At 39.7% G+C, this 13,479-nt stretch overlaps 1 protein-coding gene across 8 annotated transcripts in view; it reads right to left on the reverse strand.

The window, feature by feature from the left end:
• The window catches only part of TRIO (trio Rho guanine nucleotide exchange factor), a 340,446-nt gene that overhangs the window by 213,161 nt on the left and 113,806 nt on the right, over window positions 1-13,479 (reverse strand). For all 8 annotated transcript variants that reach the window (XM_073237759.1, XM_073237756.1, XM_073237760.1 and 5 more), the window contains exon 2: window positions 7,607-7,681. In XM_073237759.1, the coding sequence (XP_073093860.1) occupies window positions 7,607-7,681 (75 nt within the window). The remainder of the gene's footprint in view (window positions 1-7,606; window positions 7,682-13,479) is intronic.

Genomic DNA, 13,479 nt, shown 5'->3' on the forward strand with positions numbered 1-13,479 from the left:
ATCATAAAAAAGAGACAGCCAGACTCTCTCAATAAAACTCTAAGCAGAACTACCCAACACCCCTCATGAAGGATTTGTACCTCCTCCCTGATAAATCTAAATCTAACCAAACTTCAAGATTAGCTTCTAGTTTACAGGAAATACAGAAGGGGAACTTGTTAAAGGACCACCCAATGATGCAACCAGCAAAAGTTAAAATGTAGGCAAGTCCACGGGAAAACAAATGGTTTCCTCACCTAATAAGGGATAAAGCAAAAAGAACAAGGAAGAAGAACAAAGAGATGAAAAGAAACGTAAGGCCTATCAACCAACTGCAATGCATGTCCTGTAAAACAAATTACGAGACAAGCAGGGAAACTGGAATATTTATTTTTTTTTTAATATTAAAGACTTACCATTCATTTTAGGTCTGTCTGTGACACTGAGTTTTTTTTTAAAAAACCTCATTTTTATTACTTTTAGAGAAATAAAAATGAAACAAAATCACTGAATTGAGTCATGGAATTGTGGAAATTCATCATACTAATTTTCCTCCTGGACGCTGAAATGTTTCATGATAAAAAGTTAAGGGTGGGGAGGGTAGGAAATGTTCTAAAATCTGATGGTTGTGAGTTATTTTAGTGACACATAGAAACTGCATATAGTGTATGATGTACACACGCAGGACATTAAATATATAATACATTAAACACTTATACTATAAATATATAAACATATACATTCATTTTTATACACACATAAAATATAAACCACAGGTCACTTCCTTTACACTCCTTCTGACTCCAAGTATGAAGTTAGATATGTCATCTAACCTCATTTAATTTCCCTCTGAGGCAGGAATGCCACAGAATAAAGTACACTGCTCTCTTGGCTGCAATGAGTACCTGGAGATTAGATTGAAGATTAGGACTATTCAAATCCAAGGAATCCTCACTGATTGTTTAGAGAGCTTTCCCTAATAAGTAAGTACTATCTCATGGAATCACTAGTCTTTTGGTCTTTTTCAAAGTTCCAGTTGTTCCACTTAGATTTAATTTACTAAAAGCCACTCACATGGAGAGCTTTTACAAAAGTACCATAATAAATATCCTGGTATTTTAAAAGGAGAGGTCAGAGCAGAAAGTGGGTCAGCCCTTGCCAGTGCTGGGCAGTGGGGGCCTGGGGTCTGGACGTGATCAAAGTGTTCTAGAGTTAGCATGATGGCTGCACAACCTTGTGAATACATTAAAATCCACTGTACACTTTTAAGAGGTGAATGTTATGGTATGTGAATTCTATCTTAATAAAAATGAAAAAAATCAGATGAGAAGTAAAAATTTTTCAGAAGTTAACTCCTTCACTGTAACTTTTCACACACACACACACACACACACACACACACACACACACACACACACAAATTCACCGTGTAAGTAACCAATTTGTTTTTTAACAATGATTTTTCCCCCTTTCCCCTCCCTAAACAAGACAACAGCAAGCCTAAGGCAATCAGCAGTGACCTCATGCTAATATAACTTGCCAATTCTGGCCATAAATTAGGAAATACTATAAAATTGTGGTGGTACCTATAAACTTCATTTGATAACACAACTGGAGAAAGAAGTCCTACCATCTCTATTATTTAAAAATAGTTCTGTAGTAATTTCTTGCAATGCAAGACTTCCCTCCCCACTAAAGATATCCAACTTTAATCCTGCAGGATTTAAGGTTTTAGTAAAGATTGATAATAAACACTGAAAGACTGCTGACTTTATTTTTTCAGTTAGTTAAAAAGTTTTTTTTTTTTAATAAATAAATGGGACAAAAGAGGGGACTGAGGAGCAAGGGTGCTCATCACAGAACAAACTTCAAAAATAAAGCAGTGATGATCATGTGGGGTCAGCTTTCTTTAAGCCTCTCTTATGGATGTCTCTAATACTTTAGTTCTAAGTAGAATAGTTCCATTACATTAACCTTAAAATCTACCTGTATACTACAAAGTCAGGAGTTTGAGAAACTGGCATGAGTCTATTTATGCAGTTTGTCAGTAAATGATTAGAAAACAGCAAATGCTCTTTTGAAAACAGAGTATATTATAAGACAGGACGTTTTTTTCCCTTTCACTATTTCTACTATGTATTCTCAACAATCTACAGCACTGTCCTCTTTTCATAAATACCATACTCTTCTACTAACCTTCCAAATGCATTGTGAGTTACATTTACTTCAGCAAAATCATCAGAGTTTAACAGGGGTCAGGAAACATTACTGGACATAAAGCAAGGTAAGACTGGCAAAAACACCATAGGAAGCTGCCCCCTAAATATGTACCAGTCCCACATGCCATAAGGACACACAAAAAATACAAAAGCAGCTAGCCGTGTTATAAATTTAAAATAAAATATGTTCAACATCCAGTGGGAAAGATGGGAGAGTAGGAAGACAAGGTGAAACTTCCTCCTACATACACACCAATGAAGCAACTACAGCAAACACAATTAACCCTGAAAACAATTTGAAGACTGCAGAACAGACCATCTATACCTGGAGAAGAAAAGACCACACAGAGAAGGGTAAAGTGCAGAACTACAGTTGAGCAGGACCCCAGCCATACCCCTTTCCCAGCCCATAGGCAGAAGGAAGAAGAATGGAGCTGGGAAGGGATAAGTGCTCAGGAACTCTGCAAACGCAGCCCTGGAGATCTGCTCTGGGAATAAAAGTTCACATTGCAATGGGCTTTGTCATTGACAGGGCTGGACACCAGGGAGAGCTGGAGCACTCTGGGAGGCTAAGACTCCTGCCACTTGTGGAGGGCAGGGCTGCTCTGACAGTCCCACTGAGAACCAACACAGAGCAGCAGTGTGAAAGACTTACCAGCAACGGGAAGGGTGCCAGAGGGGTGGGGGTTGGATGAAGCTCTGTCTGCAGGAGAAAGGACAGGCGGATGATGCTTCCCAAGCCCTCCCCCAGCCCAACTGCCCAACTGGTCAGGCACTTGGGCGAACCAGCTCCAAATGCACCATCCCCCTCACTGACAGCTCAGCTCTGAGGCACTTCTCTGCACACCTATCTGTGCACACCCAGCCAGCAGTGGTCAGACTTGCTGCCTGACAGGCAAAAGGATGCTTTCCTGGCCCTCTCTAAGACCAACAAAGGAGGGGCCTGCCAGGAGCACTCCTTCCTCCTCGCTGGCTGCCCAGCCCTGTGCCTCATTTCTGTTCGCATCTTCCCTGCCCATCCCATCAGCCCAGCAGGCCACCATCGCTCAGGGCAGGCAGAGAGCATCCTGCCCACAAAGATCCCAGCAGAAGTAAAGCTGCAAGGCTCACAAAGGGCCTCTGCTGACAGAGATCAGCCACTGCCCGCACACTGGTAGAAATATGGCCCTACCCAAGGCCCACCAACAGCAACTGTGGCTCCACTGCAAAGGAGAACCAGGCACTGGTGAGCAAAGAGTCTTGAGCTCCTGGGCACCACAGGGTGCCTCCTTCATGAAGCCACGACTCTCTAGACCAGGAGGCAGAGTGGATCTAAAACAAAGAAACCCAAACAGAGGAATATGTTCCTAACAAAAGAACAGGATAAGACAGCAGGAAGACGACAAAATGAAATGGAGATCACCAATCTTCTTGACAAAGATTTCAACATAAAGGTCATAAATATGCTCACTGATGTGTGTAAAAGTACGAACAATCTCAGGGAGGATTTCAACAGAGACAGAAGAGTTGGAAAAGAGGCACTCAGCACTGAAGAATACAGTGACCGAAATGAAAAATACAATGGAGGGAATGAATAATAGATTGGTGCAAGCAGAGGAGACAATCAATAAACTGGAAAGTAGAGAACAGGAAACTAATGAACCTGAGGAACACAGAGAAGAAAGAATCTCTAGAATTGAGAGGATGCTAAAAGAGCTGTGTGCCAATGCCAAATGAAACAGACTTGGCATAACAAGGGTATAAGAAGGAGAAGAAAAAGACAAAGGAGTAGAAAGTCTCTCTGAAGAAACAATTGCTGAAAAGTTCCCCAATCTGGGGAAATACACATTTAGGCCCTGGAAGAGCAGACAACAAAAGGAACCCCAGGAAGACAACACCAAGGTATATAATAATTAAAATGACAAATATTAAGGCTAAAGGGAGGGTACTGAAAGCAGCTAGAGAGAGGCAAAAAATTAGCCGTAATGACAACCCCAAAGACATTCAGCAAATTTCTCAGCAGAAACTTTACAGGGCAGAAAGGAGTGGCATGAAATATTTAATGTATTGAAACAGAAGGACCTTCAACCAAGAATACTCTACCCAGCAAGGCAATCATTCATTTAAGATAATGATAAGAACTGAAGGAGAGATTTCCCAGATAAATGAAAGTTAAAAGAATTCACCATCACTAAACCAGTCTTACAGGATATGTTAAAGGGACTTCTATATAGATCTAAATACTTTGCATCAGTGAAAATAGCCCCACAGTAAAGGTAGCAGATCAATTCCAGTTACTTATTAAGTAAGTATGAAGTTTAAAAAAAAGTAGTAAACTCAACTATACACAAAAATCGGTCAAGGGATACACAGAAAATGCAGATTATGACATCTAATACATAAAGTGTGGAGGAGGGGGAAAAAGAGAGAGCAAATACAGACTGTTATATATTTAGGACACTATGAATCTTATGGTACCCACAAGCCTAAGCCTATAATAGATACACAAATATTTTTTTAAAGGAAATCAATCATGACACTAAAAAAACCTATCAAATAACAAGAATATAACACCGGAAGAAAGGATCAGAGAGGAGTTACAAAAACAACCAAAAACAATTAATAAAATGGCAGTAAGTATATACCCATCAATAACTACTTAAAATGGAAATGGACTGAATGCACCAATCAAAAGACATAGGTGGCAGAATGGATTAAGAAACAAGACCCATCTATATGCTGCCTAAGAGAGACTCATTTCAGACCTAAAGACATATAGAGACTGAAAGTGAAGGGTTGGAAAAAGATATTTCATGAAAATAAAAGGGAGAAAAAAGCTGGAGTAGAAGTAACTTCTATCAGACAAAATAGACTTCAAAACAAAGGAAGTAACAAGAGACAAAGAAGGTCATTACATAATGATAAAGGAGTCAGCCCCACAGGAGGATATAACCATTATAAATATGCACCCAAAAAGGAGCAACTGAATTTGTAAAACAAATATTAACAGAACTAAACAGAGAAATAGACATCAACACAATCATATTAGGGCACTTTTACACACTACTTATATCAATGGACAGAACAACCAGAGAGAAAGTAAAGAGAGAAACAGGCACTGAACAACACACTAGATCAGATGGACTTAACAGATATGTACAGAACATTTCACCCAAAAGCAGCAGGATACACATTTTTCTCAAGTACACATGGAACGTTCTCCAGAACAGATCACATACTAGGCCACAGAAAGAGCCTCAATAAATTTTAAAAGACTGAAATTATATCAAGTAGCTTCTCAGACCTCAATGGTATAAGACATGAAATAAATTACACAAAGAAAACAAAAAACCCCCATAGACACATGGAGGCTAAACAACATGCTTCTAAATAATCTATGGATCAATGAACAAATCAAAGAGGAAATCAAGCAATATATGGAAACAAATGAAAGCAAAAATACAACAGTTCAAAATGTGTGGGACACAGCAAAAACAGTCCTAAAAAGGAAGCACACAGCAATCAATTCAGGCTGACCTTAAGAAACATGAACAACCCCAATCAAACAGTTTAAGCTCACAACTAAAGAAACTAGAAAAAGAAGAACAAATTAAACCCAAAGTTAGTAGAAGGAGATATAACAGAGATCAGAGCAGAAATAAATAAGAATGAAACAACAGAAAAAATTAATGAAACCAAGAGCTGGTTGTTTGACACAACAACCAAAATAGACAAACCCCTGGCCAGACTTACCCAAGTAACAAAATCAGAAATGAAAAAGGAATAATACACAACAGATACTACAAAAACACAAAGAATTTAATTGGAGAATTCTATGAAAAATTATATGCTCATAAATTGGAAACCCTAGAAGAAATTAACAAATTCCTAGACAAGTATAACCTTTCAAGACTGACCCAGAAAAAAACTGAAAATCTAAACAGACCAATTACAATTACCAGCAATGAAATTTAATTGGTAATCAAAAAACTCCCAGAAACAAAAATCCAGAATGAGATGGCTTCACAGCTGACTTCTACCAAACATTTAAAGAACAGCTAATCCTCATCCTCCTTAAAGTATTCCAAAAAGTAGAAGAGGAGAGAATACTTACAAACACTTCCTATGAGACACTACAAAAAAAGAAAATTACACACCAATATCCCTGATGAACATAGATGCAAAAATAAATTCCAAAACAAAACAAAAAAATGAACAAAACAGCAGTAGACTCACAGACACAGAGAAGTGACTCTTGGTTACCATGGCGGAGGGGTGAGTGGGGAGGAAGAGTGTGATAAAGGGACACAAAAATTCTCAATCATAAGATAGGTTGGTCACAGGGACGGTAGTACAGCATGGAGAATATAGCCAGTGATTCTGTAACATCGTTCTACACTGACAGGTAGTAACTGCATTAGTGGGGGTGAGGACTTAATAATGTGGGTAACTGGTGAACCATTGTGTTATATACTTGAAACTAATACAGGACTGTATATCAACTATACTTAAATTTTTAAAAATCTATGAAAACTAAAGAAAAAAAGAGAAACAAAACCTAAAAAAAAATAAATAAAAATAATAAAATGTTCAAGAAGACACAATCAGATCAGTATGCCTGTTTATGAAAGATAAAAATTTATCAAGGGGAACTCATCCAGGAAAATTGTTTAAAAGCACATTACAGTCCAGATTTACTTCCTGCTAACGCAGAGTAGGAAAATATGGAAACCTTTGTTTTGTAACAAGTGAACTGGTGCCAAAAAGGTGTAATACTCAATGGGTTGTTCTGTTAATGTAGGTGGGAGTAAGTGCAAAATGCTCTAATACTGACCCTCTCTGAGGAGGGGAGAAGGCAGTCAAGTGCCCCAAAGCCTGGAAGACTGACTGGTCCAGACTGTCATCACACTGAGGATGCCCCAAGGACCAGATTCTTAAGCAAGTGGAGGACCTAGCTGGCAGAGACCACAAGGGCTTCAATCCACAGTATGGGTTCTAGGAACTCCAGGGCCAGAGTACAAGAAACGGAGGTAAGGGATTTCAGGACATATTATGTACAGCCACATTCCCATCACTTTTGCTGAGATGACAGACTTTAAAAAAATCAGTTGTTCTACTTAACCCATTGGAGTAAAACAGCCAATGTTTGCTGAATGGCAGGCACAAACATATTTTAATCACTATGATCACTATTACATATTTATCACTATGCTATCTGACTTATAATATGCTTTCCAGCTAGAAGAAAGTGCTTTGGGCACAAATTTCTCAGGAAAATGCTACAAGAATAAAGCAGTTAAAAATCCATCAGAAGAATATCAGTGCTTTTATGTGTATGGCAGGTGAGCTAGGTGAGTATTTCAGACTCTGATACTGTGTCCGAAGCAGTCAGAAAGAACAATAGAACAGATTAGAAAGTTCAACTTTACCTGAAAGGTACGCAACTTTTTCCTTTAAAATTGGCAAAACATCCATAGCTTTCATTTCATCATTTTTTCGAAACCCTGAAATATATAAGGAAAAAATAAAGTTACTAGGCTGCTTGAGAGACATTTAATTGTACCCAATTAATTGTACATTGTACCCAATGCCAACACAGCAGCTTTATTCACACCCATTAAATAAAGTTTAGAAATATTATTTGAAAATGTGAATTTTGTGAAGGAAATTCTCTGATCCCAGAATTATCTTCTACTTTAATGTGGAATAATGATTTATTTGTACACTTACCCAGAGGCTCTCAGCCATTTCTAGCAATAGATCCAGTCCCAAAAACAGACAGTAGATGAAATCAGCCCAGATCATTTCAAAAATCTTTATTTTAATCTTGCAGATTAAAGTAACCACTGGCAAATAAAGTGGTATAACTTTTTTTTAATATATATATATAACTGACAGGTGGCACACTAAAACCTTTAGAGGGAGCTCAAAGCCTCATCCCATCAGACTTCAGAGCCTGGTTAAAAATAAACAGTGGCAGGGAAGAGAGAAGGGATTATAAATAGCTGGGGACTGGCCACAGCTCCCTCTTGGCTCTGTCCTTCCACGCTTTCTGGGTCATGCCCCCCTGGAGGAATGCTACTGGCTAATGTGGTAAGATGGCCCAGTGCCGCCTGCTTCAGAGGGTGACCACAGCCCTTCTCACTGTAAACCAACTCTCCCCCGTGCTCCCCCAAATCACAGGCCAAGTGGAAACATGGAAGAGAAGCATGTGGCAGGCAATTCAGGCCAAGCCAACGTCCATCTAAGCAGAAAGAATGTGTGTAGCCCACACATGTCCAGCCCAGCTCCCCGGGGCCAATGCCTGCATGGAAGTCTGGGGTCAAAAATGTTCATACTCATAATAATGCCTAAGAATACTTCTCTTGGGGGTCTCTGTAGTCTCAGTTCAGAACGCTGGCCACTCTTATCCAAACTAGTAACTATCATTACCGGCACAGCAAGCTCTAGAAAAAAATAAAAGACTGCTGCCCCATCCCTATTTTCCTGTTTGGTTTTGCCAAAATAGTACAAATAAGGCATCCAAATTGTTAGCTTGGTAACATAACCGATGTAAGATGCAGACCTGGGAGCAGAAGGCAAGGAAAGCATGCACTGCAAATGGGGTGCCTACTTTTCACGTCAGAGGAACTCCTGGGGGGTCAGCCCTGCCACGGAGCAAACCCGTAAAACCCACTATCTCAAGGCACCGCAGAGGGATCAAAAGCAGGCGGCGACTGGCAAAAAGGGAGCCACACTGGATGCACCTCCCTTCGCTAGGGCTTTCAGCATGAGGATGGGGCCTAGTCTAGGCCACACGGAGATGCTACAGGAACCCAGACACAGCTCAGGGCCAGTGGCCTCAGCAGCTGAAACCGAGAGGAAACATCTTGGAAAGGGGCAGGGGAGTCCCCACTTCCGTGTATAACCTTGGCCCAAATCTCTGGCTGTTCCCTAAGCCTCAGTTGTGCACGGCAAGCTCCAAACGAAGGATGGAAAATATGACTGAGATTCGAGTTGCTGCCCTTGTAGAGGAGGCAGGGTTTGAGGCTGGAGGCCAGCCGAATTAGTCGCCTGCTAAAGCAAACAGGCAGACAAGATCAGCACCTTTGGGGAGAATGTAACAGAATCCAGTCTTTCCAAATGTATCATTCACAGATGCAAACAATGACTAAATCAATGGTGTGATTGGTTTTTAAATAAACCTCTCCTGTTCATAGAATATTTATACATGTAATAAGAACCTCATTTTACAGAATTAATTATGACCCTAACCATCACCAGAGACTTTGTGCAGAGACAGTAGGAAATACATCCTGATGAGGACCCCTGAGGCCCGGGAGACTTAGGGCACTACCCAGCCGGTAATGAAAGGGCTGGACACAGAACCTGGGCCTCCGGGCCATTTTGCTTTCCAACATACCATGCTTGTGCTGGCCACCCAGCAAGCTTTTAAACACTGGCTATTTATAAAAGGCAAAACAAGAGCCAAGAGTTCTGCAATTTCAGCCTTAAGGCTCCTTTCAAGATCTTGAATGGATGCATCTAGTCTTAGCAATTCACTGCCAGTCACCGGTAATTCCCTGAACAAGTCTACAAAGATTGGTTACACCCCGATGCCATCGGAGGCGGACACAGGTGCCAGTAGGGCAAATGCTAAGAGTAGAATTAGGTGCCACAGCAGCCCTCAAGGAGAAAGTTTATAAATACCTACAGAGGCAGGCAGAGTATGAAAAGTCCCAGAGGTAGCACAAAGTGCTAAGGGGTCCAGGCAAAGGAGGCCGCAGATGAGCTACAAATACTAGCAAAGAGTAAGCCATGGTTGGGATCCCAATCTACAGGGGTTTGAAAAGAGGATCCCCCTTCTCTTGTTACCAGATAAGAATATGCATGTTTTCTACCATTCCTGCATAGCCTATGTCCATGGATGCCCTGGGCAGGACAGAGCAAAGCCTTCAGGGAAGTGGCACCCCCACTGCAGGCCTGGTCCTCAAACCACAGAACAGAGTCCACTGGTGGGCCTCACTCCCTCTCACCAACCCTCAGCAAGTAAGATGTCTTAATCTCAGCGCTGTTACAAGAGGCTGGTGTGGCTTCCATAGTAATTCCAAATATTCCTGACAATTTCTGCTGACTCTCTGAACCACACCTGTTTAATACCCTTGCTGAGTGGATGGTGGACATTAGGGTTGCGCTGGTCCAGGCCACCCCACAGAGAGAATGTTTCATACTGAAGGGAAATCAAGGTAAAGAAAACCAAACTTTACGATGAAAATCTCACTTTCTATGCCCTACCATAGCTACAGATTCACTCACGTGTATCTTTAGTTTCTTAATACTGCTTATGATAACCTATCAGTTCCTGAATTTCTCCCCTAAATTAAGACTTTCAGTCATTTTTAGAGGAAAGACACATGAATCAATGGTTAAATTGGTGTTGAAATGGTACACTTCTATTGTGATATATACATGTCCAAACATAGACTAGAATATAAATTCTAAAGTTTTGTCATGATATTTCTGTTGAATATGCCACAGAAAAAGAGATGTTAATTTTATTTAAACTGTCAACTAACACTTTAAAACAGAAATTAGAGGAAAAAAAGAAAGCAGACATAAAACTACATGAAGAAATTGAGTTTGTGACTATTATGGTGGTCACCTAAGTACTGTTTTGAAACACACTGCCATTTTTAAAAAACACCCAATAAGCAAAAGACTGAGAAGCATGCATACATACTAAAATAAAGCTAGATTAAATACATCATCTAACTTTCAATAAAAAGCAGGAAGAACTCAGCCAGGAAATGACCTCAGATCAAAGGCAGATTCTGTTCCATGCCCTGAAGAGCTATTTATGAAAACAGTGTGTGACTAAAAAAAACAAAACTGCAGATAAGTGACTTCTGTGCTATTCCACTGATTTTAGATTACACTGCAGATAAGACAACTCCTACTGCATTCCTTACTTATGCATTAAAGGATCTGGCTGTGATTCCTTAACTTGGAACAAAAAGACCTACCTCTCTATGCCTATCCCTGAAAAGCACACACCTTTCCCATGCTCACAGAGAAAGGCACCAGCAAATGCCATCTTGGAGTGATGTTTCCGAGGTTCCAGACCACATCTTTGTGCCACAGACCAGGAGGCAGCAGCTATTTTACTTCTCAGTGCCACCAAGGCAATTTGAAAATGCCACTAATAGGCGGAAGGGAGTGCTACAAAGAGAATTTTGGTAAAATGACAAGAGACTGGACAGAAAAAGAAGAGCAACTTGAAAGGCGGTAACTAACAAAGATGCAAATGGCTAAAGTCAGAGGACATTTAGTTGTACCCATTTCTTGAATTACACACTTGGTAAATTACATAGAGCCCACACTTAAGTGTGAAGAAGGACTGAATTCTAGTTAAAATTTAGAGTACAGTTCCCTATCTCAGACAGAGAGACCTATGTGAATTTTAATAAAATGCTTGCTTCCGGAGACAGTGAACACAGTGCGGGATGCTGTCAGCCAGGCTTACCCACAGGTACAGAGGAGGTCTCCCAGGGGGCTCCTTAAAAGCAAGCAACAATTGCTTTTGAACCAAGTCTACAAAGAATCTGATCAGAATGTTCATATGCATAACAGCTGCCATTACTCTAAGATCCTGATATTAACATTTGTTAAATGCTATTGGCAGGAAAGGATGTGGATTAAAAATTAGATTTTATCGTTGCTGATTTAAGTAGGTAGTGCTCGACGATTTTCTTTGCTCTTTCCCAGTTTTAGGTCAACATAAATAACATTTTTTCCTAGAATGATTAAACTCAAATATTTACAGTTTTAGTGTATTCATTAAAAAATCTCAAACCCAAGTTTCAGCATAATATTACTTGCTATAACTGAATCTGTTTTCACCTTTTAAATTGCTATTTGGGCAGCATGTCGACCTGAGATACCTTTTAAATCCCTGCTCCCAAATAGCTCATATTTCTTCAAATGGTTAGCATTAGTTGCTCATAAAGAAGACAGTTTTTCTCTATCTTCTTCGGAATCAGCCTTGCTAGAAAAAGGATGGGTCTGACTTGTTCCCAGGCACACCTCAATGCCTAAGACAGGACCAGGCAGAGTCATTATAACACTGGACGGCTGCATGAATGAATGAAAGAACAAATGGACAAACAAATGAATCAATATACCTCTCCAGTTTCTTGCCCCCGAAATCCCACTCAAGCACTCCTATTTTAGGTTTGTGAAATAGAAGCTTGGTATTGTTCAGCCACTCCTATAGTATGATTTATACAAACAACAAGGAAAATTAGCCTCTCTGTCCCAAGAGGAAACATTCCACAAGTTGCCATTCAACAATGGAAAATATTTTAGTTGAATCAATGGTCTGAAACTTCACCTAGTACCCTACTGGTCAAATCAATTTCTCAAGTTTTACCCTGAGACTGTAAGGAGGTGCTGTATTGTTTTTATTGACAAATACCTTTTGAAGAGAGTCACTGCTGACCAGAATGCTCACTCACTAAGTCACTTCCTTGGTATTAGATTTTTTTAAAAAACAACAAATAAAAAAGGAACAACACACACATCATTCTTTTATTTAGGAAGAAAAAATGCATCATGGATATATTTTCACAATGAGCAAAAGTTTTCGTACTGTACGTTTAGCCAACAGCATTTTTTATATAAGTTGTCAAGAAAAACTTAAGATGAAGTAAGTGAGTTAAAAAATGAATCAGATTAAAAATTTTCTGAACACAGGTTAATTTTTTTTAAATCACTAATTTCTCCCAGGACTACTGGCAGGTACTACTCACTAGTTTGAAATTTTACATAATCTTCAAATTAAGATAGTCAAGTGGTTTTAAGATTAAAAAGTATTAGAAGTAAAGTTATTTATTGGTCGCTTGCGCTGAATACAATGAACCGGTGCCTTGTTGTGAACTCTGTCTCACTTTCTGTATTGGAATTTGTCCTTAAAAGACAATCCGCAAGACAAACTGTGGATTTTTTCCATTTTCAAAAGTCTCATTTACCTGTCAGCGAGCTTACTTTAGTATTTACTAAGTGGGAAAATAAAGAGGGAGACACGAAAAAAACAAAATCCTGTAACTTTAACGCAGGTTGTAGCAGTAATAAAAAACGTTAATAAAGCAGCATTCTGAAACAATCACAAAAAAAGTAACATTAAATAGTAAGCTGGAGGGTTACTATTAATAGCAAGTCTTGGTGGTAATTACCCAATTCTGTTCATTAGTTTAGGGGAAATGCGCGTACACCTCTGAACACAAAGAACAGGGGGATAAATCTCTGCCAGCAGCAGCGCCGCGCA

This window comes from Manis javanica, chromosome 1 (assembly GCF_040802235.1).
Source record: "Manis javanica isolate MJ-LG chromosome 1, MJ_LKY, whole genome shotgun sequence".
Classification (NCBI taxonomy): Eukaryota; Metazoa; Chordata; class Mammalia; order Pholidota; family Manidae; genus Manis; species Manis javanica.